The following is a 26,537-nucleotide window of genomic DNA, read 5'->3' on the forward strand; positions in this document are numbered from 1 at the left end:
TCAAGGGAGGCGCCCCACTTTAACAGGGGCCCTCGCACTCGGGTGTGCGGAGAGCTACCAACGTTATTCAAAATTAAAGCAGAAGCAAAAGAAAGGAGCTCACTCCCCCTGAATACTGCAGTTTACCCGTAATCCAGAGTGCACGACGGTCCCGACGGGAAAAGCGGACTGTAAGTACCGCCGGGTCGGGCAGTGTGACTGTGTGACTGGTGTTGGCTGAGACGCAACCTGGTTGCGAAGGGAGCGTGGAGTCCTTCTAAGTGCGGTTCCAACACCCCGCAAGGGGCTTGGCCACTGAAGGGACAAAGCGAGTGAAGAACTCTGTGTCGTGGGTTTGAGCCCCACGTTGTGAGCCAGGTTTTGTGGGTTTGATCCCCACAAGAGGTCGAAGGGGAGTGACCTGCCAGAGGTACCCCCTGACGCACTGGAACAGGTTGTGGACGGCCATCTTCATCGTCGTCAGCATCAGGGCATTCTTGGCATTCCTGTTCTGCATGTCGGCCCAGCGAGCAGTCTGAGGAGGGGAGGAGAAGGAGAGACACACAGCATGGTGATATGTCCCAGCAAAGATGCTGCTTCAGTGCTGGAGAGCCTGGCTTCCGCACTCCTTTGTTTTGCTAGGAAGAACCTGTCCTCACCCAGGGCTATGCTGGAGCTGGTTCAGCTTGGTGTGGTGGAAGCAGATCCAGGAACTACCACAGCTGCTCCTTGAGCAGCCCCATCTCTCTGCCAGCTCCTGCACCCCTCATTCCAGTGGGTCCTCCAGATACCCTGCGCAAAACGTCGTTGGAGCTGCTCCAGCTCATTTTGGCACTGCAGGATCTCAGCTGCTTTCTCTGCCTCGTACTGATCCAGGAGCACCTTGGCTTGCTCCATCATTTCCCTGTCCTTCTCTTGGGACTGCTGCAGGTCCTTGCGCGTCCTCACCAGCAGCTTGTAGCGGGAAATGACGTCCTGGATGTCCTCAAACTGCAGCACAAGGATCCTGGGTTTAGTAATGCCCCTGCCCTCCCCTCATGACTGCAAGTCCCGTGCTGTTTGGCACCCTGTCCTGACCAGGGACAACACCTCCCCCAGCTGAAAGATTTCCCCTCTTGGCGAGCCTGCTGCCCCAGTTGGTTTGTGAGCGTCGCCACATTCCCTGTTTGATGGCCCCATTGTGCCGGTCCCAGAGCTGCCACTGCCAGCAGCAAGGGGAGATGTCGAACCACCCCCAGTGCTCTGATAGGAAACAAAGCACAAGTGCAGCTGCCAGGGCCAAGTCACCCAGCCATGGGAGTGGGGCAGCCGGGCCGCAGGAGTGCGAGCGATGCAGGGAGGGACGCCCGCACACCCTTGAGAAGGGCTCAGCTTTCCCGACAGCTGCCTGGGCTCCCATTCTTGGGCAGCTTGGCCCTTCTCCCAAACCATCCATGTCATGTGAAACAGGGACACAAAGGGGTCCCCATGCCCCTCAGCTCTGTGCTGTTCCCCCTTCTAACACTTTTTCTTGGGTTTTCTCAAGCCTTCATCTCCTTTTCTGCTTTTCCTCCCCTCACTCTGGTCCCCTTGGCTCACCTGGCTTGCAGGGAACCTCCTCCCATCCCACCTGAGGTCTCTGGGTTTGACCAAGTGTCATGATTTCCCTGGACTTGCCTTATCTCCTCCAGGTTTAACATCCACATACAGCCCTCCCTGAGGCCATGATCTGTCTCTCATGTCCAAACTCACCTGTGGGGAGATCTTCACCACATCCTCCAGGTAGTTTTTGAGGATGGAGTGCTTCTGCACTTGGCTGCTGAGCTTCTGGTGTTCCTTTTTCAGGGCTTCGAGTTTCTTCTTAGCCCTCAAAAGCTCCATCTCCTTTTGTGTTTTCTCCTCTCTTTCTCTCACGGCTTTCTTCAGAGCTTGGACTCGCAGCTGATCGTCTTCCTAGTGATGTTTCCCCCACCAATACACACACACACAGAAGGAAAGGAAGGCAAGGGCAGATGGAGCTGGGTCACCCAGCAGCACTGGGAGGAGATGCACTCACAGGGGACAGAGCAGTGCTGCAGCACCCCGGGGAACATCTTCCACATCTTTCCACACAAGCAGAGCTGTGGAGCCCTGTGTGTCCTTGTCTGCAGTGGCTGTGCTGCTCTGGCTGAAAACGAGTTCATTTCCTTCCTGCAGTTAGAAACCTTTCTTTATCACAGCTAGCACGCTCATTATTTGGAAGGCATCCAAATGCACCCAAAGCATTTCAAGATGAAAGAAACCTGTGAGCGTCCCCAGGTCATGAGCAAGGGAAAGAACACGTTTCAGAGCCAATATATTCCTATTGCTTCACTGAGGTTATACCGCCCATGACACAAACTCCGTGCCGTCAGACCACAGACTAGTGCAGAGATCATTGCTAAAAATGCAGTTGCAACCAAAGAAAGATTTTCTAAAACTTGATTCCTATGTCTTATCTTGATTTCAGAATTGAAATAGTTGCTTTTAAAGGAAATTATCAAACTTAAAAAAAATCATGTAGGAAGATACATCACAGGTGACAATCTGTCACTACAGTGGTACTAATCAAGGTGAAATTAAGCCGTATTCAGTGTAAAGCACACACACACATATTTATATGAAAAGAATTGCAACCATCATTTCTATGTTTCTTTTTAATGAAATATTTTCTTCTATTTTGTGGTTCTTCTATGTGAGCCACAATCTACCTCCATGTCACACGTTCAATGTGATTTTGTTAGTCTGCAGAAAGACACAGGGCAATACTCATCCTTCAAAATCTCCCCGGAAACATCAATGGCTCTTTCAAAAGAAAAAGCTACTTTCCTGTTTTAATTAAATGCTTCAGAAGCATTCAGCGAGATTTAACCTGAAGAACATGAAAGCATAAAACTCCTTCAGCGGTTGCATAAAACAGATCTAAATCGGCACAGGAAGGGACTTTTCTGCTGTTTGTCTTTGACCCCGGATATCTGAGCATCTCAGAGTCCCAAACGCATTTGTCGGCAAAGCAGCCGCCTGTGCCGCAGCCGGGCTGCACGCGGCTCTTCCAACGCAGGCACACAGATATTCAAGATGAAGGGTCTTTTTTCCCAAGTTTCCCAGTACCCAAGCACGCAGCAGGTGAACTCCGCACTTTTGGGGAACACTTTCCTGCCCTTTTTCATGTGTCTGTGAAAACTCACCCGAAATCTAAACAGTTCTGAAAATCCAGGCTAAAGCAATTTGCTGAAGGTCACTTAAGAAGGTCTGAGAGTACGAAATGTGGAACAGAGCACAACTCTGCATGTCCAAAGCAAAAAGCTTAACCATTTGACTTCTATATTTATCACTGCATGCTACATTGGGATAGATGCAAACAGATATTTTACTTTATATACAGATTACAGCCAACCAGAGAATCCTGCATCACTTCTAGACATACCTTTGTACTGGGATGCAGCTGCCACCAGCTCCACCAGCAGTAGCAGCTTCAACAACACAGAGACCAACCTGCATCCCTGAAGATGGGCAGAGCAGGCAGGATGGTCTCCTGGAGATACAGGCCGAGTCTCTTGGGAAAGAGAGCGGTTCAAACACAGCATCTCCCCTGCCGCTGGGAGGAAGAGCAGCACGGCCGCTTGCCTTTCAGGGCTGCTGCAGGCCCAGGCTGCAGGTCACAAAGCAGGGGCCACACGTTTCAGTGAGCTTTGCCGGGTCACAGGACAGGCTCGGCAGCTGTGCACATATCCCTCACCCAAAACAGGGCACGGGAGGAGCTCTGCACATGAAGAGCTGCAACGTGGGAACGCAACTGCCTAAGTCCAGACCTCCACCTGCATCTTCCCTGCAGGTCTAGCATGTCGGATATTTTAAAAACATGGAAAAATTGGGGCTTTCCACTGAGATTATATCAATGTGTTCAGTTTTTGGCCCCTCACACCAAGAAAGGCCTTGAGGTGCTGGAGAGAGTTGAGAGAAGGGAGCGGAGCTGGTGAGGGGCTGGAGCACAAGTGTGATGGGAGCGGCTGAGGGACCTGGGGGGTTCAGCTGGAGAACAGGAGCTGAGGGGAGACCTTCTGATCTCTGAACTGCCTGAAAGGAGCTTGGAGCCTGGGGTTCGGGCTCTGCTCCCCAGGAACAAGCGATGGGATGAGAGGAAACGGCCTCAAGTTGCGCCAGGGGAGGCTGAGGTTGGATCTGGGGAACAATTTCTTCCCCAAAGGGCTGTGGGGCATTGGAACAGGCTGCCCAGGGCAGTGCTGGAGTCACCATCCCTGGAGGGGTTGAATAGATGGAGATGACACTCTCAGGGACATGGGGCAGTGCCAGGGTGGGTTAACTGTTCGACTTGATGATCTTGAGGGGCTCTTCCAACCAAATGATTCTGTGATTCTATGATAATGGTGCCTTTGTGTGCAAGAGGGGGAGCTTGAGTCAGCAGAATCAGCTGCTAGAACCAGCTCCAACACCACCGCCTGGCAGGGCAGAGCTCAAGCACCAGTCAGTCTCCTGCAGCCCTGTTCCATTGCTCAGAGGAAGAACTGGCTCGCTCGGAGCTGACAGCCAGTGCGGAAGCCAAAATGCAAAGCATTAAGGGCAATTAAGGCACTGGATGTGAGCTGGGGCTCCAGCTAGTGTGAACAGAAGCCATCATCTCTCAGTGTCTTATCTGTGAAGTAGTGACAAGGGCATTGCCCCTGCAGAGGACTAGGAGGCTGCGTATTTTGAAGATACAATAGACTGCAATGCATAGCGATGGACTGATAATGGAGACATGCGCTGCTTTTTTAGAGCTTTTCACTATTAACTTTTCATAATTTCTAAACCTGCAAAGCTACTGGCATATTCCTGTCTTTTTTTTTTTTAATGATACGATTTTTGAGTAATATAGTTTTGGCTCATCAGTACTTGATCAAGCTTTTAAGTAACAAAAAGGAGATGAGACCTGTGAAGAGGGTATAGCAATACGAGCAGTGCCTACCCTGATGTATGAAAACAGCCAATGCAAAATCATTTTCATTACTGAAACTTGCTGCAGTGCAGGAAACATATTCCAAAAAAATGAGAGGATGTAACGTGCTGTGCGCACGTGGTTCGCATCTCAGCAGCACCTGGTACCTCCCATTCATGCCACCAGAGCTGCATCTGCTGACACTCACCAGTCGATTCGCAAGAGCAATGGTACACGCTGTCGCTTCGGCTTCTTGCTGACACTTGAGTTTGTCGGAAGTGGCCTTCTCAAACTTGGCTGTGAGCTTCCTCAGGTTCTCGTTGAGGCGCTGTACATGAGAAAAGAAAATAAAAGGAGAAAATCACAGCACAGTTTTAAGGCAAACCCTTCTGGAGAGATACTCCCCCTGCGGCAGCAGGAGCAGCGCGGAGCAGCCAGGTCCTGGGTTACATTGTGTGCTTGGAACTCACACCCTCAGCGCAGGGCACAGGCGAAGAACCTGCAAAACTAATGTATTTGGTGTGAATTTAAACTGGGAAAAGGGGTCCTTATGGCCAAGCACCTATGAGTGGTGCTATAGCTATGAACAGAGCAGCTAAGAAAACCAAGTCTTTTGTTCTCTGATGCTGCAGCCCCTCTGGTCTCGGTCCAGTCCTTGAGGCTCTGCTGAGTTGCGCGCAGAACCCCAAGGGGCTCCTGGGGCTTGAACCATCGCCAGAACACACCTCCTGTGCCCTCTTTCTAGAAAGGACTATGACATAGAAGTCAATAAAGTGATCCTGCTCCTAAAGCTGCCTGAGCTGCCTTGGACACTGTGACAGAGGAGCGCAAGCAGCTCCAGGTGGGACCATCTCACGTGCAGGCCGGCTGCAAAGTGTTTGAGGGCTGGGAAGGGGCAGAAGCTCCCAAAGCACCTGGAGCCCCCCACACTGTCCCTTTGCTTGGCCAGAGCTGCTCACACTCAGGTCTAAAACAAATCAAGGGCTCCCACAAGCACTTGGAGCATCTCACTTCTGATAAGAGAGGCAGAAGTAATAATAGATTTTATCTCCACCCAGTGCAAACTGCTTAAGGATAAACTGCTCGTAAATCACTCTAACGCTGTTTGAGCTACGCTAGAAACAAACCTGAAAATAAAAAAGGATTCTATTCTATTCTATTCTATTCTATTCTATTCTATTCTATTCTATTCTATTCTATTCTATTCTATTCTATTCTATTCCATTCCATTCCATTCCATTCCATTCCATTCCATTCCATTCCATTCCATTCCATTCCATTCCATTATCTGCAGCTCTCCAGGATACTGGAAAACACAAAGCGCTCCCTCCTTGACCTGTCTTGGAATTAATAACACAAAAAGTTTCTGTCCCTGCAGGTACATGAATGTGTGTGCATACGTACACTCCTATATATAAAACCCCATTACACAAGCACAATCTGATACATGAGCGTGAGCTGTGAGAACAGGTCAGAGCTGCAATGCCCACCAGACCCACTCTGCAGTAACACACAAACACATCTGTGTGCAGCTGGGAGGACAGCTCTCACTTCTATATCTACCCTCCCCAGATTTGTAGTGACCTTACTTCCCAGCCAAAGTGATAAGTATTTTTGAAAATCCAAATAGTCTCATTTATTCCTAAAAATAGATATGCAGCAGCTCAGGGCCCTGTTGTGAGCAGGTATGAATCAGCCTCACGTCAATGAAGGTATCCAAGATATCACAGTTTGATAAGCAGGGATATCCCTCCAGATCCAGCCCTGCGCCGAGCAGTGTGTCATTACCCATCTGCAGAGGGGAAAACTCACCTAAACCAATCAGTTTTGCAAGCGCATGCTGGTGAGGTACCAGTAATCCCCCCAAAGATTGGGGGGATTGCCACTTCCTTAACCAAATCCCACTTCTTCAAAAAAAGAAAGAAGAGAAAAAGCTCAGACATTAAAAGCTTCAGAAACAAGAACCATAAAGGGATAAAAAAATGTTTCCCAGTGCTGTATTTCACATCTGAGATGGGAGAATTAGAGGCTAAATAGCTCTAAATCCAGCCCTGCTCCAGGTGCTGTGCCCACCTCTGCAGCAGGAAGGGGCTACTGGAGGAATCTGCAGCCTTTTCTTTAATATTTTTAGTTAAAAAGTGTAGTAAGCATTTTAAGAAGCCTAGGAGGCATCAAAAGAGCTATATATTTTCTAAAACGAAGATGGAACAGATGAGTCCTTGCACGAGCTGGGCTGCAGGAACAGCGCTGCCCCTCTCTAAGTGCACATCTCAAAGCCGCATATTTCAACACAGAACTGTCAGCCCAGCTGACAACACATGTTGATTTTTAAAGGGGATTTTGCACACACTGTGGTGTCAGTACGAAGGCACAGACACACAGGATCCTTCACTCATGAAGGAGGATGCCAGATCCACAGCATGTTAAGAAAAGGCAGGTTTCGGGGCACATGCTCCAAAATAAGTCAATATTTTTACTTACTTGTCAATATTTTTTACGTATTTTGATTTTATTGACTTATTTGTCTGGGTTTTTTGTGGGGTTTTTTTGCTGTCTGCAGTGCTGGTCCAGCTCTGGGTCCTCAGCACAGGACACACATGGACCTGCTGGAGCGGGGCCAGAGGAGCCACAGGAATGATCCGAGGCTGGAACAGCTCTGCTGGGAGGACAGGATGAGAGAGCTGGGGGGTTCAGCTGGAGAAGAGAAGCTCCGGGGAGACCTTAGTGTGGCCTTTTCATACGTCAATGGGGTTGATAAGAAAGATGGGACAGACTTTTGAGCAGGGCCTGTTGCGATAGGACAAGGGGTGATGGTTTAAACTAAAGGAGGGAGATTCAGGCTGGACATGAGGAAGAAATTGTTGCCCTGAGGGTGGTGAGAGCCTGGCCCAGCTTGGCCAGAGAGGTGGTGGATGAACCATCCCTGGAGACATCCCAGGCCAGGCTGGGTAAAGATGTCCCTGCTGCGCTGCCTTTTTTCTTTTTTTTTTTTAATTAGCAAAAAACTAAATGAGGATGATGCACAAGATTTGCCATCAGGGAGCTGTGCAGGGACAAACTTTTAGCCTCGTACTTCAGCAGTCGTCATCCTGCAAAAAACGCCCATCATCGGGGACTGCGCGCAGGGAGCCAGCCCAGCACATGCTGTGAGTGCTCTGAATGAGCCTCCGGTTCCTCTTCCCCCCCAGGAACACACTGGTTTGAGACAATGAGTGTCCTGAGGACCCAGGTGTAGAGGTAAATTACGTTTTGAAAAACTAGGTGGGAATAATAAGAATTATTAATTAGCCTTTCTTTCAAGGTGTAAGCAAGGCTGGCGAAGAACAGATGAAATGTAGAAAGCAGCAGCAAAAAAAAATCTTTGGATTCCCACTCCACACGTGAGCACAGAGAAGCAGTTTGCTCCAAAGTGGAGGATTTCTCCCCAGGCAGTGACCAGTGTGACAAGTCACGGAATCCCAGAATGTCAGGGGTTGAAGGGACCTGGAAAGCTCATCCAGTGCAATCCCCCCATGGAGCAGGAACACCCAGCTGAGGTTCCACAGGAAGGGGTCCAGGCGGGTTTGAATGTCTGCAGAGAAGGAGACTCCACAGCCTCCCTGGGCAGCCTGGGCCAGGCTCTGACACCCTCACCAGGAAGAAGTTTCTTCTCGTATTTAAGTGGAACCTCCTGTGTTCCAGTTTGCACCCATTCCCCCTTGTCCTGTCACTGGGTGTCACCCAGAAGAGCCTGGCTCCATCCTCCTGACACTTCCCCTTTCCATATTGATCCCCATGAATGAGTCCCCCCTCAGTCTCCTCTTCTCCAGCTCCAGAGCCCCAGCTCCCTCAGCCTTTCCTCACACGGGAGATGCTCCACTCCCTCCAGCATCTTGGTGGCTGCGCTGGACTCTCTGCAGCAGTTCCCTGTCCTTCTGGAACGGAGGGGCCACAACTGGACACAATATTCCAGGTGTGGTCTCCCCAGGGCAGAGCAGAGGGGCAGGAGAACCTCTCTGACCTACTGACCACCCCCTTCTAACCCACCCCAGGTACCATTGGCCTTCCTGGCCACAAGGGCCCAGTGCTGGCTCATGGTCACCCTGCTGTCCCCAGGACCCCCAGCTCCCTTTCCCTTACACTGCTCCCACCGAAGGGCAAGCACTTACAGCAATCTTGGCCTTGATACTGGCCAGCTTGTCCTGGGCAGCCGCCAGCTCGGCGTTGGCCCTGCTCAGAGCCTGCCGCTTGGGCTGCACCTCGCAGAACACAGCGTGGAACCGCACCATGTTCACCACCCAGGAGCAGAGCCCGGCCGCCGCCAAGGACTTGGTGGTCACAAATTCGGGTTTAAACTTGGGATCCTGTAAATAGGGCTGAAGGGCTTTGAGGCAGTTCTCATGGATGTTCTCCTTGTCGAACTTGATCAAGGAGTCCAGGAAGCCATCCACCCTGGCCATGGCGGCTTTGGCTGCTTTCCAGCTCCTGTCCTTGGGAATCTTTCCTCCTGGGGCCATCAGCACCATCACGGCTGCGGTGACATTGCTGACAGCTGAAGGTGGTGAGCCAAAGGACCTCAGCTCCGTCAGATTCTTCTGAAAACGGGAAAACAAGGTTGTTAGACAAAAATTAATGGGTTTGCTTTCTACTTTGCAACTAATAGAGTCAGGCTCCCAAGCTATCAATCTGATAAATTGGGTTTCTTCCAGCCCAAACATTCTTGCCTCTAAATCACCGCTGTGCATGTCTGCAGCACATGTGCTCAGTTCCCTGCACCCGGACCAGCCCAGCCCCATGTTCCTCCCCACACTCCCACCCTTTCCCTGCTGCAGGAGGTTTTTTGCCGTCTCAGAAGATCAGGATAAGGAAAAAGGAAAACTTTCCAAATAATAACCTCTTCAAATTGCCCCCAGCCCCTCTAAAACTGCCTTGAAGCTCTTCTCTTTGTGCTCAACTACTCCCTGTGCCAGACACCCTTGCACTGAGGTCTTGTTGAACTATCTGTGTGCACCCCTGGGGCCATCATCCAGCCCAAATTTAGGCACTTAAACAAAGCACCTTTAGCAGGATGGCAGTCATTGGGGTGAACAGACAGTCCCCTCACAAGAAAATCAGCTAATCCACCTCCTCCACTGTCAACACAGGCAGCTTCAGTGAGTCCCTAATAGAAAGTGGGATGAATCTTAACCTAAGTTAAAAAAAGGTGAATTGCGGAGAAAGCACCTATTTCCTAACACCCTTGCAACTGTGACAATAAAGCAGTGCTGAGGATTTGATCTGCTGACATCTTAAATCTTGTCTCCACGCACACGCGATTTAGCTTTAGCATAGGAAAAACCAGCGCGGGTAACTCAGCTGTGCTCAGATGACACGCTGTTGTCAAAACAAGGATAAGGGCTGTTTCAACACTGGTTTAAGGAAAATCTATGAGTTTCAGTCAGCTCCTGTTTCTATCAGTTCTGAAGAGTTTTTAATCTATTTTCTCTGATGTTCTGCTTCTATCAGTTTCTATCTGTGGCAGCAAGGTGCGAGAGTCTGGTACTTCTGAGCATTCATTTTTTAGATAAAGGTATCTGCCATGAATCTATTCCTAAATGTGTCTTCGTTTGCTTTGAGCTTTTCTTAATCATCGAGCTGGCAGAAACAGGCCCTTGGGAGCTGTGTGCATTTCCAGTGTGAAACGTCTCTAATTAACATGCTCGATGACACGGAGCCAACCGTGAGCACAGGCGAGCAGCCCGACATTCCCTCCTGTGTCCCCAGCACCCAGCTCAGCTCAGCCGGGAGCAGCACGGACGATGTGGCCTCTCCGGAGCCCCCGTGTGCTGGGGGTGCTGCTTGGGGGGCTCTGGCAAAGCAGCCTGTCTTTCACAGCCTGCATCTTGCTGGCAATGGGATGCTGAGTGGGTGCTGTTGTTCTTTCCCTAGGAAGTGAACACTTCACGGCATGACAGGAACGGGGACGCCACTGCCCTGGGTGGAGGGGAGGATGATGCTGTCCTGGTCAGGAGATGGAGGAAGCCCTGGGCAGCATGGGGTGCCTGGTTTCCTTCCCTATTGTGAGAGTTTCTGGCGCCACGGGAAGAGGACAAGTCAAGCCCATGGTGAGCGCCACGCTGATGAACTTGAGTACCATGTAAAAGGAGCTCTGCCCTTTTCCCTGATGGCATCAATCTGTTGCATTTTAATCACAGAATCATGGAATCATTTTGGTTGGAAGAGACCCTCAAGATCATCAAGTTCAACCCATGACCTGACTCTGGCACTAATCCATGTTCCTATGAACCTCATCTCCGCATCTGTTCCACCCCTCCAGGGATGGTGGCTCCACCACTGCCCTGGGCAGCCTGTTCCAATGCTTGACAACCCTTTCCATTCAGAAATTTTTCCTGATATCCAATCTAAACCTCCCCTCGTGCAACTTGAAGCCATTCCCTCTCATCCTATCGCTTGCTATTCAGGAGAAGAGATCAACAGCCTCCATGCTACAACCTTATATCACTCTAAATTCTTCTTCTGCACACTGGAGTATCCCCAGGATGGAAACCAGACAGGACACTGACACCGAGTGCCACCTGCCTCAGGAACCACTATGGCATCCTCAGATGTCTCTGGACCATCTCCAGGGGGATATTCCTTGCAGGCAATTGCATGGCAAGTTTGTTGCTTTTGATACTGTCACTGTTTTCTGCTCTCTGTAACCTGTGCGGAGACTGAGCAGCACTGGCCAAGCACCATCCTCCTCCTCACACGGGCACAGGCTGCCCAGAGAGACAACTCTGCCTCCTCTTGCAAGTGCTTTGTGCCAAGCAGAGACCCACGGGCAGGGGAAGGCAGTCCCGGAGTCGCTGTGCCTTCATCTCCTCCTTCCCTCCTCCCAAAATGAGATGAGGATGTCGAAACATCAGATCCCCCGAGTTCCACGTCCTGCACTCCTTAGGGGATGCAGGTGCTGAGGAACAGCCCGCAGACAAATTGCACTGCAAGAGATAAAGGGCATTTTTGTCTCTAAAACCTGATTTCCTAAGTTTTCAAACTCACTGTCACATCTGGCTTTGCATTTTTTTGATTTTGCAGGTGCTCTGTGCTGGGTCTGTCATAACCTGCTGGGCACTTTCTGCTCCTCCTCATCAGCAATCGCCTTTTCCCTGCTCACTTTCTCCGTCTCCACTCCCACCACCCGGATCAGCTTGTCAGCATCCTCATTCTTCTGCTTCAGCTCCACTTCTTGGGCTGCCAGCCTGGCCTTCAGCTCATCCACCTGGAGGGAAGAAACACATGTGGGAGCACAGACATGCACCAACCTGTTCCTGCCCTGCACAGCAGCACAGGCTCACACTCCAGAGGGGCTGAGCAGCACTCAAAAGCACAGAGGGCCTGTGGGCAAAGCAAGCAATGCCACGGTAGCACAGAAAAGTGGTATTCTAGCTGTTAGCAAGATTTGCTGCTCTCCTTTGCCCATGGTTGCTTGGGTCAGGGTCGGTGTGTGTGGTGCACACAGTGGAGCAGCCTGCGAGCGGTGAGGAACCCAGCAGGGGAGAAACCCCATCAGCAGATGGAGCTGCTGAGGTTGTCCCAGCCCTGCTCCCTGCCTGGAAAGAGGACTGAGGTGCCAGGGCAATGCAAATGCTGCTTTGAGTATGATCTGATGGGAAGCAGGTGGAAACTTTCATTTCAGCTGTTCCTGGGATTGCCTTTGTGCAATCAGGAGCCTCACCACAGGCCAGGCACTTGCAGCAAGCTGTTCTCATCAGAAAACCAAATACACCCAGCTGTCACCTCTCTTTGAACACGAGATCTGGTGTCACATCACGTCCCCTCTAACAGAGGCACGCATGCACTGTACATATGTGTTTGGCAGTGGCGATGACGCACTACAATTCAGCTACGCTTTCTTTCTCTTCTCAGCCTTGACACCTACAGAACAGAGCAGGTGTTATTTTGCCACGTGCAGGTTTTGAGGAGGTCCTGTGCACCAGGAACCCCCTGCTTGCCAGGCACACCCTGCAACACACCTCCTCCCCCCCGCACCCCGCACACACACGGCAGAAGAAGATGCCCATCAGTTCCCTTACAACCATCAGGTCCTACAGACTTGTGGCACTAAGGGCATTTTTCACACCACAAACATCATGACTGTGATCTGCTGACACATACAGCCCTTGTCAGACGCCCAAGGCTTGAGGGACTTTACATTGTGGAATCATAGAATCATTTTGGTTGGAAAAGACCTTTAAGATCACCAAGTTCAACTGTTTAACCTACACTGGCCCTAACTCACATCCGTAAGAACCTCATCTCCACGTCTGTCCACCCCTCCAGGGATGGTGACTCCAGCACTGCCCTGGGCAGCCTGTTCCAATGCCCCACAGCCCTTTGGGGAAGAAATTGTTCCCCACATCCAACCTCAACCTCCCCTGGCGCAACTTGAGGCCGTTTCCTCTGCTCCTGGCGCTTGTTCCTGGGGAGCAGAGCCCGACCCCCCTGGCTCCGAGCTCCTTTCAGGCAGTTCAGAGATCAGAAGGTCTCCCCTCAGCTCCTGTTCTCCAGCTGAACCCCCCAGGTCCCTCAGCCGCTCCCATCACACTTCTGTTCCAATTCGTGATGTCAAATGAGCTTGAGAAGGGATCCCCCATTCAGCTGGCAGCCTCGAGGCACAGCAGTGGTAGCAGCTCCACCAAGCAGCTCCTCAGACGCGTAAGGTAGGAGCACTTTCAGCAACAGGCTGGAGCGCTCACATGGTGGGGCAGCTCACACTGGCTCTCACTCCAAGACAGAAAGTCTCTTTCTAAAAGCACCGTATCGATTAATTTCCACAGGCTCTGTGCAGACCATGGAGTTTTTCCCTGTCCTGAGGTCAGGCGCATAAAGGATTACTTAATGCTCCTTCAATACATCTTTACCTACATAAAAGTACTTACTAGAAGGGAAGTCAGACACTTGCTTTTGTTGATAATTCCATTTTTATACCAGAAGAGAGAGCAAGATTTGCAATCATATAAACTGAAGCTATTGACATTCGGCATCAGCTTCAAGTGGAGGGCGGTTTCTTAGAAGTCTCTTTGTGCGCTTCAGTCATTGTCACCTCCTGCTGCCCAGCACTACAATGCTGTTTTCACCTGGGCAAAGACGCAACTGTAAATCCAGATGACTCCAGCCTTCAGGAGCATGTAATCCCTTCATTCAGCAAACTCAGCAGCAGCTTCTTGTTCAGCTCCACATCTTTGGGGATTGCAGGAAACTGAAGTGGGAGGCTTCACTGATAGCAGATATGGCTTGTGAGCTTCTGCCCAAAAATGATGTGCTGGATATAGACACGAATGGGAGCTTTAGGGGTTTACGTGGCCACAACAAAACAAGTGAGGGATTAAAACCCACCAGCACTCAACAGCTGATGTAAATTCAGCCCTCAGCACAGCCCCTGAGAACAGAAAATGTTCTGACAAAACCTTCTTTCAGCCAAGCACATGTAATAGCGGAAGGGTAAATGACTTGCTATAACACTGTCAGGATTTTAAAATCAAGAAATTCAGTTGGGGCTTTGCCCGAATGAAACACTTGGAAGGCCAGAGGTGTGTGTTACTGTGAAGGTGTGTGTTACTGCCCAGTTTGGCTTGGGCAACACGTTAAATTCCCAGTGGAAATGATCCAAGTGGGAGCTGAGGACCCTCTGCTAACAGACCTCGCCACATCTGGGGGACGTTTGCTGACCTCCAGCCTCCCTCACCTGTGTAAGGAAACAAATCACACTTCCCCAGTGAGCCTACAGCTCAAACACAGTTGAACAGGGACAATTTAATAGTGTTTGTGCAGTGGAAAGAGAGAAACAGGAGCTACGCCTAAACAACTAAATCCACTCTCTTTAGTGGTATCCTGGGGGCAGCACCAGGAATGCAGATTTATGAACTGCACTCCTCCAGTTTCACCCCCTCAACACATCAAACAAGTTTCCTTTAATGTCAGGCTCGTTTCCACAGCAAAACCGGTCTGTCACATCCATTTCTCCTCCCTTCCCACACAGCCTGATGCCCAGACATGAAAACGCCTGATGAGACAGCGCTGAGCGGGGCGGGCTCACACCGCCGCCTCGGGAAGGCACAGCTGAAATATTTAATGCGCTCCCATGGGTGGCCTGCGGAGCCGTCCCTGGCACAGCAATGCCAGGAATAAAGGCATGAAAAATTCTCCTCTTTCTACAAACGTCACGGTAACCAGGTACTCAGATTTCCCCTCTCTCACACCAAAAAGGGTGGCAGCTTGCACACAGAGCTATTTGCTGCTTCTTCGGAAACTTTTGGGTAACACTTCAAGAATAATTGTACAAAGAGAGACCGAGGTGGCAGGAAAAATGACAGCAGACCATCACCCCAGAGTGAGGAGAGAACACTATTAATCTCTCTGTGTGTGGTATTTCCAGCAGACATTGGTGGGTTGAAGTCCCCCACAAGAACAAGGGCTGGCGATCAGGAGACTTCTCCCAGCTGCCCACAGAATATTGCACCTGCCTCTTCATCCTGGTTGGGTGGGCTGTAACAAACCCCCACCAGGATATTGGCCTTGTTGGTCTTCTTACCCACGAACACTCAACCAGGACAGAGCAAGAAGAATTATTAAAGAACAGAAAACCTGCAGGGCAGGTTCCCAGAAGACTCATTTTACCTCATTTTCCCTGCTTTGTTTCAAGAACACAAAATACATCACAAAGGTCAGCGACTAATTGATAGAGCAAGCAAGACTTGGATCTGGAATCCAGTGATGCAATATTAACCAAGGTCATCCAAAAAATGACTCAGCAATGAGCTCTGAACAGAGCGCTGACCTCTTCATGGTGAACATCACTTGGAAAAACAAATTACTCACCCCATGCATCTTCCTAAGTCTTCTATGTCCTAATAACTGGAAGCCGGCTCCTGCTTTTCAGGGTACTGAGGACAGTCGCTGTCTTCAGGGAAAGATGGTGAGGAAACATAGGAAATGGAAAACATTTCTTTAGAAGAAAAGTTGGTCAACAGTATCAAGTTGTCCAGAGCAGGGACGAGGGGTGGAGAGGGGAAACAAGTCAAAGGAGGGGGAAGAGGTTATTTTGAAGTTGGAATGGTTAAGTCAAAATGTACCCCGCAACTATTTGCACAACAGCTCCCTCATGCTGAGGCCACACTGGAAGGTCTATAGAAATGCATAAAACTCATAATTAACTTGTCGTGGCATCCAAGCAGCAGGAAACTGGAGAATCCTGGTGACAGGAGCACTAGTCCTCAGACGTAAGGCCACACCCAGGTATCGAAATCCTCCACCTTTGCTTTGAAATTTAAAGAAAAACACAAAAACAAAACAACCCACAACATATCACTTTCAAGCACCACGACACAGCTTGGAGATGACACACCTGAGACATAAGACTCGTCAGCTCCTCAGCACCAGGACCAACCATGGGTGAGTGTAAAGTTCAGACAAGATTGAACGTTCTGGTATGATTTTCACTACTGCTAAATATCCACACCCTTGTTTCAACTCGGCAGCAGTTTTGACTATTGCACACATCTGATATTTCAGGTGTTTAATTTTAGGCCCCCAGTGCTAATCTCAGATTCAAATTTGACACATTTCTCCTCACTGCTCTGCATCTTCAGGAACCTCACAAACAGGCGTTTCTCACCCAGCCTTACTCCAACCAGATATGAACATCGCTTCCTTTTATCCTTCTCGCAACAGTAAAATAGACAAGACCCCAAGGTGCTGTGGCTCCCCATCTCCTCCCCAGCCCTCCACCACTCCTCAGCACCTCTTCTGTGGCTGGTCAGAGAACCCTTGCCAACAAAACACCCATATGCAGATACAACTGAAGAATACAAAAGGTTCCCATGTTTGACCGACACTACAGGGACTTGTTTCCCCTCAAAAGGTTGGTTTCATATTAGTTGCTTGCAATAAAAAATAGACCTAACACAAATTTTCCATCACTGGGACACCACCAAAACCAGCAGCAATGCACAGGTCAGCAAAATGATTTCCCCCCATAGGTAGGGTGGGTGTGAGGTCGCTCTGGTTGACATCACTGGTTCTAACTGGTGTTCTCTGCTACTGGCTGTTCAACCGCAGCCCCATCCTTCCGCAGGAGATGACAGAACCTGCAAAGGGGACATGAAACATGCCCCCTCCCATTCTGTGTCCTCAAAGACCTGTCCTGCACCATGAAGAAAGCAAGTGCTCAAGTGAGACGCAGGCTCTCAGAGCCAAGAGGCACTAATAAAGCCCATACATCACCCTCCAGCGAGGCACATACCCTTCTGAGCACGACAGACGTTGTTTATGTCAGCAGCATTACCCAGAGCACATAGGCAGAAGGGAGTGAACCCGCTAGTCCTTCATTCCCACCAACCCCCTGCATTTCCTCAGAGCAGCTTCAGGAGAGGTCCATTTGCCACAGCAGAAGCTTGTAAGAGAACATTTGAAACAGTTAATAGAATATGAAATGGAGAGAAAAACGGGAGCTAGCAACTGGTGTAGACAGCAAAGCTCTGAAAGGCAGTTTGAGTCACTACAGAGGGGTTTGTGAAATACTCAGAACAACATCTAGTCTTTACTGCACAAGAGTGCCAGTGCTGGTCCTTAGCAGGGCGATTTGGGGATGGCTGGTCTACATTTCAGACACGCAGTAGTTTCCCTCAAAGATGGACAGCATAATGCAAGGAAAAATGACCATCAGCTATATTTTAAAAGGATTCTTGCTGAAGTCATTGTAGATCCCCTGGATGCTACTCCAAAAATCACTGATCTCCCTCTATTTTATAAGGTATCTTGTCACAACTGAAAGATAATAATTAAAAGATGCACATAGCCAGTTGGATCCCTATCTCATTTCAGTTCCTGTGATCTGTCACCAGGGACTGGCACCACCCCAGCAGCAGGGACTGAATATACATCCCTCCCCTTCTCCTTTCCAGTACAGACACAACTCCTGCTCCTCAAAGAACCAGTTCACACCAGACTAGAGCCAGGATCTAGTGCAAATTTTACACTCTGCACAGTTCCAGCCGGCAAAGTTCTCCTTCAAACCAGGATGAGGAGATGCCTCTAACAGAGAAACACGAAAACCCATCAGCTTTTAACCCCAAGGGTTTGCTTACCTGTGCAGATGTGCTCTTGAGCTTCTCCAGGCCATTCTCCAGCCGCTCCATTTTTGCTTTTAAATCCTTGCCCTTCTTCAGTAGCAAATTCTGATAGAGTTTGATTTGCTCAAGGAAGGACTTTGGAGTGGTGTAGTTATATCGTCGCTCATTGCTCAGATACAATCGCGAAATCTCGTTGACACTTGTGTGGACATAGGCCATGAATTTGCTTATTGAATCTTTCACTGAATCCTAAAAGTAAGATGAGAAGACAAGGAGAAAATATTTCAAACTGAACAACTATATGTAGTGCAGATCTGTGCCATATACAAAGGAATTTATTAACATTTTATTCTGCTGCAGCAAAATCCAGGCTGGAACATCCAAGTTGATCCCTTTTCATTTGTTATCTCTAAAATAACTTTGTCTGTTCATGTACTGTATACCTCTTTTTATATCTTTTTATCTCATATTTTATCTTATTCCAAGCAATTTTTCTAGCATTAAGCTCTATAAAATAACAGCCTTTCAAGCATAAATTTGGGCTTTTCTCCTCTACAAATAGGGAAAGCACACACATAAAAAGAAACATTGTAGACTTTATTCTACAAAAATCCTGCCCAGAAAAGCTAAATAAACATAACTGAATCTCTTTTAGTCCAGCAGCAGGTTGTCATCAATGAGAACTTGACATAATTTTGCCCTTGAGAATTACAGGCGCTCAGACACGCCTGTGGAGAGCAAAGCCCATGTTCCCTGCAATACCCATAAGCATTAGGTTATTTCCTGCACCGATTTGTAAGCTGCCGCTCTTGCTTGCAAAGCAGTGGTGTGTCTGGCAGTGCTATCAGTGCACAAACACAACATGGTGCCCACGGCCATGCTTCAGCCGAGGGCTGTGCCCCTCTCTGAAAAACCTGCTTTGCTTAAGTTAATTAGCATCATAGAAACATTTTGGTTGGAAGAGACACTTGAGAACATCAAGTGTAACGATAACTTAACTCTGGTATTAAATCATGGCCCTAAGAACTTAATCTCTGTCTAACCCCTCCACAAGGATGGTGACTCCATCACTGCCCTGGGCAGCCTGTTCCAATGCCCGACAGCCCTTTGGGGAAGAAACCTTAGTTAATATCCAATCTGAACCTTCCCTGGCACAACTTGAGGCCATTTTCTCTCATCCTAAAGCAGTAGAGAGTTACCAGCAATTCCTCTCTGAACGGTCACCCAGATGTCCTGGGTGAGTGCTGTCCCTGCAGCGCTGTCCCCATCGCGAGAGGCACTGCTTGCACCAAGCAGAGGGACATGTCACACCTGGCTGCCACCAGCACCCCCCGCAGAGGAACCCAAACCCAGGCACGGCCATGGCAGCCCCAGATGCCAGTGGGTGAGGTGCTCACCTCCACGGTCTCTGTTTCTTGCAGAAAGCGGAGGCTGACAGACTCGAGGGCCTCCTGCGGCCAACTCCTGGAACCAGTCTATGGCCGTGCAGCTGATGATGGCAGGGAACCTCCTGCTGCGGACACGGAGCTTGCTGCCCACGGGCGAAAAACACAGCACAACCTGCAGAGCCCAGGGAAGGAGAACGTGAGAAGACACAGCCAGGAGCAGGCATGGGGTTCCAGCTGCACAGCCCAGCTCAGGCTCTTCCATCCACTTCCAACAGGCACAGACTGAAACACAGGAGGCTCCATCTGAACATGAGCAGAAACTTGTTTGCTGGGAGGTGCCAGAGCCTGGCCCAGGCTGCCCAGAGCGGGTGTGGAGTCTCCTTCTGTGAGACATTGAAACCCGCCTGGACCCACCTGTGTGATCTGCTCTGTGACCCTGCGTGAGCAGGGCTTGGACTGGGGATCTGCAGAGGTCCCTTCAGCCCCCACCAGGCTGGGATTCCATGAATGGAAGATCTCACAGCACCAGCTGAGGTTACAGCAACCTCAGTCCTTGAGCCCTTGCACTTCAGGCCAGCAAGCCTGGCATGGAAAAAAACGTAATGTGGCAGTGAACACATTTTTTCTCTGCAATAAAGACAAGCAGCGGTGTTAAACATTGCCATGGTCAAAAGCAGAAGCCTGGCACACTTTCAAGCTTGAAGCTGGGTTTTAATAAAACCACCCTTCCCTGCTTCAGCAGTGACACAAAGCTTTGCCCAGCAGGGAACTGGCATCTGTATTCAAGTGGTGCAACCAGGAATTAAAGTGAATGGATCTAAATTCTCCTGGCAGGACCACAGGCCCACCTGGGCTGTTTCCCCGAAAGCAGCATTGAAAAGAGTCGAGGTGGCTCAAACTCAAAATCTGCTTTTATCAGAGTGAGACATTTTTTGAATAGAGAAACCTCAAAACAAAGCAGAACAGAAATAAAAGCATTTATGAATATATTTTCCCTACTCATTGCATTTTTGTGCAGCAGGTCCTTTGCTTTTCAGGCTTTTATTTCAGTCCAGCTGCTAAAAGTTTCTGAGTTGCAGCAAATTGTGCAGTGTATGTGGGCCCCTGGGGGTCTCTCTTTGCATTATTCTGGGGCCTGGTCAAGGGGCTGTTACTCCCTTGCCCAGCATCCCCTCTGCCCTGCACCATTTCTCCTTCCTCCAGCCTTATCCCTTCCCTCATCCCCTGCCTTTCCTGCAGGCTGGGAGCCTCCTGCCCCACAGCCGCTTGGCCCACAGCTCCTCTTGGCAGCACAAGCTCTGCCTTTGCCAGCAGGAAACTCCTTCTGGAAGGACGTAAAGTCAGGACAAGGCAAAGTACCTTTCCTCTTTGTTGCCTCACAACCAGCTTTAACAGCAAGATAAGACCCAAGAACCAAAACCTACCACTACTGTTCATCACAGCCCTTTTCCTGTGAGCCCGCTGTGGCTCGTAAATCCATATAAGCTTTGTTAATTGGCCACAAAGAAGGACATGGACAAGATGCCACCATGCAATGAAGTAGCAACATGTGAGCAAGGACCAGCTTGGGAAGCAGTGTATCTCACTCAGTGCATCATCCCTCTCCCACTTGTTAGCCCTGGCTGGTACCTTAGCAAGTGTCATAGGACAGGCTGCTGTTAGCTCAGATGTCGCTATAGTGGGTCAACACCTCCATCATGATCTGTTTTTTAGAAGCCACAAAAGAACTGCCTGTAACAAACCCACTTTAGTTTCCATTTCAGAAGAGGTAGCTGAACTTAGAGCTCCTGCTCCTCTGCCATGGCCACTGCGCATGGGGACAGACACACAGAAATCCTTCCTGCACCTTCAAGCATATGCCTTGGGCACCTCTACGTTTTTCTGTCAGGGCCAGGCAAGTTTCAGGAAGCTGTCCATGTACAAAAGCCTCTTCACAGGATCCCAGACGATTGGGCTGAAGGGCCCTCTGCAGATCCCCCAGTCCAAGCCCTGCTCACGCAGGGTCACAGAGCAGATCACACAGGTGGGTCCAGGCGGGTTTCAATGTCTCAGAGAAGGAGACTCCACACCCGCTCTGGGCAGCCTGGGCCAGGCTCTGGCACCTCCCAGCAAACAAGTTTCTGCTCATGTTCAGATGGAGCCTCCTGTGTTTCAGTCTGTGCCTCTTGCCCCTCACCCTGGTGCTGGGCACCACTGTCCATCCTCTGACACCCACCCTGGAGATATTTATAAGCATAAATAATACTTCCTAGCTGACCCCATCCATCTGCTGTAACACACGGTTAAGGAGAAGGGTAGAAAAAAGAGAAGGGATCAGCCTCAAGTAAATCATATTCACACTGCCCTTCCAGTGCACCACAATAACAGGAATAGATCCATGAGGGGACGGGAGGCAGAAGACAACCAAGATGCTGAAAAGTCACAAAACAGCATCAGGACTCATCAGAAAATCCCCTCTACACCCAGAGAGGGAAAGAGCAGGACTGCATTCCCTCTCCTTGGGCACCTACACTGTGGCATGGTCCTCAAATTTTCCCTCAAAAATTAATTTTCCAGTTGTTCCCCATCCTAAACATGTACCTTCCCACATCAAAAAAGCAACGGGCCACCCTATCTCAGTGACCGTGTCCCACCAACACAAACGGAGCAGTAAGGAGGAGGACATGCTTTCATTGAGCAAAGATCAAGGCTTCTCTCTTTGCCCTCCCCAGCTCCTGGCCCTGTGCCGGCAGCAGTGAACAGCGCTGCAGAGGGGTAAACACCTTCTGGAACAGTCTCACTCTCCTGTGCGCCTCACTGTGCTTTCCCCGTGAGCTGAGCACACATGGGAAATAGTCCTGAAACTGTTCTGGGATCTTTTGGACATATTCATAAGGCCTTTCTATGCTGGATTATGGGCTGTGCTGGAAGAAATCCTGTAGGCACATTGCATGCCACTCAGTTTCCAGCACTCTGTTTTTAACATAATACTTCATTTCTTCTGGCAATGGAACCCCAACAACATGAACACTGATCCCTTCAGCAGCTCTTTCAAGCAGCAAGACCTCGTCCTGATGCACCCCTGTGCCCGGCTTTGAAAAGGGAGCGGCTGGTCCTGCTCAGCTCTTGAAAGAGAACGTTCTCAACTTCCATAGTGCTTTCTAACACCCAAGAAGTGATGGCAACAGAGAGCATTTCCTGCACTTCAGTACTACTTGCTGAGTGCATCACAGTTCTCATCATGAACAGGCAGAAAAGCCTTTCAGGCTGCGGTCTGACCTTCCTACCAGGCAGCCCAAAGCATCTTCACCCCATGCTCCTGCACCAAGGCAGATGGCGCAGACCTGAACTCCCCCAGCCTGTCTCACCTTCAGCTGCCGTCGAACACGCTCTATAAAAAACTTCCAGCAAGTCTCCCTGGAGTCCACCAGCCCTCGGCCTTTGACTTCATTCCTCACGCTGTTGATTATGTTTTCTACTTCATCATCGGGGAAGAGATCAGGGATTTCACCTGAGAAGAAGGCAGGTTTGGGTTTACTGGGCTGGATTTTGTTGCAGTCGCAGAGCAAAGTGAAGCAGGTGCCTCCCTCTTCAGGGCCTTGGGGAAAACCCTTCCTTGAGAAAAATCGTTGTGCCAGGCGCCCATAGGCCCCAGCAGCAGCAAAGTGGCACAGAACATCATTCTGCTAAAAAATAAGCCCTTGTGAGAGCAACATTTCTCATAAAAGTATGAGCTAAACAAACACAGAATAAAGCCAAAGTACAGAAAGTCCATTTTTGTCAGATCAACAGTGCTGATTAGATTACAAAAAAAAATCGCAAATACCTAATATGCTATACACAATAATGAAATAATTTCAGTTTTGCAAATCAATTCGTTACCTGTACCGTTCCTGCAGCTGTTCAATGCCATTGCCAGTGCTGGTAAAATAACTCCCACATCACCAAAACATTTTAAAATAAGTCAGAAATCTTTTAAAAACTTTTTAAAGTTAATAGTTATGCAACTGATTGCCAAAAACATAACCAGCCAATTTTTCTTTTTTTTCTGGTTACTTAATTTATCACCTATTCACTTCCCTTCTGGCTTCTGATTTGATTGAAATCATTATTATTGAGTGAGATACTGTCAATATGAGCACTAATTACTTAGGAAAATACACTAATCAGATATCTGCTTGTTTATAAGAGAGTCTAAAATATATATTCTGTTCTAGCTCCTTAGGTGATGGAAAGAAGTGAAACAAGTAAGAAAAACAAGCCTGCAGAGAGCGGGAAGCAGCCAGAGCCCTCAGGCAGCACCCGCTGGGTGGCACTAGGTCACGTTTTGGGAGGTCATAGAACCATAGAACGTCCTGACATGGACAGGACCCCCAAGGATCGTGGAGTCCAACTCCTGTCCCTGCAATGACAACCCCACAGGTCACCCCGTGTGTCTGAGGACGTTGCCCAGTCTCTCCTTGAACACTGTCAGGTTGGGGCTGTGACCCCTCCCTGGGAGCCTGTTCAGTGTCCAGCACCTCTGGGTGAAGAACCTTTTCCTCATGTCCCACTGACCCTCCCTGGCACATCTTCTGCCATTCCCTGGGCTCTGTCACTGTCACAGAGAAGAGCTCAGCCCTGCCCCTCCTGCTCCTGCTGAGGAACCTGCAGCCCCATGAGCTCTGCCCTCAGTCTGCTCTGCTCCAGCTGAACAAACCCAGGGACTTCAGCCGCTCCTCATATGGCTTCCCCTCCAAACCTTCACCAGCTTCATGTCCCTCTGGACACTCTCCAGTAGCTTTATCTCCTTTTCTCCTGTGTCCCCAGCCCTGCACACAGTGAATGCTGCAGGTGAGGCCGCCCCAGCACAGAGCAGAGCAGGACAATCCCCTCCCTGCCCGGCTGGCCGTGCTGTGCTGGATGCACCAGGACACGGGGCCCTCTTGGCTCCAGGGACACTGTTGGTTCATGTTCAACTTGCCACTGACCAGAACCCCCAGAGCTCTCCATGGAGCTGCTCTCCAGCATCTCGTCCCCCAGTCTGTCTGTACAGCCAGGGTTGCTGTGTCCCAGGTGCAAAATCTGGCACTTGCCCTTGTTACACTTGTCATGGTCCCTCCCATGGTCCCTTCCTCAGTCCTCAGTCCAGCCACAATTCTGAGCTGCCTCCCCAGACCCTGAGTGAGGACTTCTGATCTGTCCCCTCTTCCCCACATAGCAGCTACAGGAAAATGTGACACCTTTCTGAACCACCGCAAAATGACCTGGACATCCCAAACCAGGCTGCTTGGCCTGCCCCTTGCTGCAGGACACTGCAGAGCTTCACTTCATGTCATGAGATATTTGTGCCATCTACACAGGTGACAGGAGCTACTCACCAGCCTCCACAACAACCCCTGTCTTTACTCCTGATTACAAATTTATCACAGGCAGAGATTGTTTGCTGCTCAAACCATCTGGCCAATTTACAGCCACATATGTCAACTCTGGAGTTTCGCACAAACTATCGCTTCCCTGTGCTTTCAACTCTCCAGTCCTCACCATGCACAGAGGTCACCCGAACCAGCTGGAGTCTTCCCACTCCTGACTCATAAATAAGGAAAAAAGCATCATGCAGTTGGTAGCAGTGATTTTCCAGGGACTCTGGGGAATATGCCCAGGCTGGGTTACCCCCTGCGGTCACGGTGACACAGCCGCACGCTCCCACGTGCGCTGTAGCTGCAGTGCGCCCTGCATGGGGAGTGCTCCACCACACATACTCATGCCATGTTCTGCAGCGAAACAGAGCATCTGTGTGTAGGCTGGCTATTCTGCAATTGTTTGGGCAAGCAACAACTCAAAAACTTTAATGGAAAAACAAAGAGGAAAAGGACTGCAATGGGACAAGCAGCTAGGTGACGCACACAGACACGGTCATTTGGTGGCTTTGTACCATCCACCAACTTGCAGTCAAATATTCCAGCCAGGAAAAACCTTATTAGGTAACTAGAGTGTGGATGCATGAGATCCACAGGTCAAACTCTTCATCTGTTGATACATTCCTTGGGCTCTGTCCTCAGCTGCAATGTCACAACAGACACGTCTCTTAACTGTAGAGAGTATACCATGAAGTATGGAAAAACTAGGTACACAGCATCAGAGAAAGAAAAACTATCAGATGATGGAGTACATCCTCACAAAGGAGACCTTATCATGGCTTTTAGTCCAGAACTTAACCCACATATCTTCTAGCTCACTTCATATATTGCCCTTCTGTATATTCTAAAACCACAGATGCTACCATGAGCACAACCACACTGAGAAGGGGGAAAGGGGAAATCAAGCAATGACAGAGGTACCTGATGCTAAGAAGTCACTCACCAGCACCAAGAACTGCTCATCTGCCACTTGAGCGTCGGTCATCAGGAACACGATGCCTATGTTCTTCACACCGGCTTTCAGGTACAGGTTTGCCAGGTCTGCCTGGACGTTGAAAAGCAAGAGGACTTAGGGGGTGCACCTCCATTCTGCAAAACTCAGGTAGGTACCACATCTACAAGCAGGATATTTCAGAATCTTCCCATTAACCAAGAATAAAGCAATGGCAATTAATTAGCGTGAAACTGCACTTTGGCCACTCTCCATCTTCATGGCTGAGTCTGCCAGGTTATATGGGGGAGTCTATCGCTGTCATCATTGTAAGACTTTACCCAGTAAGACTTGACGTTACGGCCAGGTCTGTGTAACACAAAAAAAAAGAGAAAGAAGCCCTGGCCAGCACCGCTACACACAGGGAAATGCTTGTAGCTGGAACACCTGGAGGTCAATGGATGTGGCTGAAGACATCAGTGCAGTCCCTGGTTGTGGAGGCTGCCCTGGGAGTTCAGAAAGGCTTACTGTGGGCACAATAAGTCACTATACGGGGACATTAAAGCACCACAGGGACTGGGAGGGACAGCAGCCACTGAAAATGTTGGACCTTGGTGTCCCCATGCTGTAGATTTCTCTGATTTCACAACTATACCTGAATTTTCTTTTTTTTTTCTGAGGTGCTGCAACACATTTCTTTCTGCTTGTGAAGAAAGGAGAAGGACACCTTGTGCAAACAGGGATGTTTTCAGTTTTATTCCTTTCCAGAGTCTGAGCAGGGACTCGCCCTTCAGTGTCCCACTCAGTGCAGTGATGCTGACAGAGAAACTGCTCATA

The 26,537-nt window shown here is 49.6% G+C and overlaps 1 protein-coding gene across 1 annotated transcript; it reads right to left on the reverse strand.

Moving 5' to 3' along the window:
• LOC136115875 (dynein axonemal heavy chain 9-like) lies at window positions 1-26,126 on the reverse strand. The gene is made up of 8 exons (XM_071803283.1): window positions 25,713-26,126; window positions 18,019-18,252; window positions 9,061-9,486; window positions 5,121-5,240; window positions 1,711-1,911; window positions 771-969; window positions 426-514; window positions 1-54 (listed from the first exon to the last, which is right to left on the reverse strand). Exons 1-8 carry the CDS (start codon window positions 25,752-25,754, stop codon window positions 1-3), a joined length of 1,365 nt encoding a protein of 454 aa, XP_071659384.1. The 5' UTR covers window positions 25,755-26,126.
• Between the last annotated feature and the right edge of the window lie 411 nt (window positions 26,127-26,537).

Source organism: Patagioenas fasciata, unplaced genomic scaffold, assembly GCF_037038585.1.
Source record: "Patagioenas fasciata isolate bPatFas1 unplaced genomic scaffold, bPatFas1.hap1 Unplaced_6, whole genome shotgun sequence".
In the NCBI taxonomy this organism is placed as follows: domain Eukaryota; kingdom Metazoa; phylum Chordata; class Aves; order Columbiformes; family Columbidae; genus Patagioenas; species Patagioenas fasciata.

Coding starts and splice junctions, on each gene's coding strand:
- LOC136115875 (XM_071803283.1), bottom strand. CDS start 25,754: ATGACCGACGCTCAAGTGGCAGATGAGCAGTTCTTGGTGCTG. Junction 9,487..18,018: donor TCAAGAGCACATCTGCACAG/GTAAGCAAACCC, acceptor TCCCGTTTTCAG/AAGAATCTGACGGAGCTGAG. Junction 1,912..5,120: donor TTGCTCTTGCGAATCGACTG/GTGAGTGTCAGC, acceptor AAACATCACTAG/GAAGACGATCAGCTGCGAGT.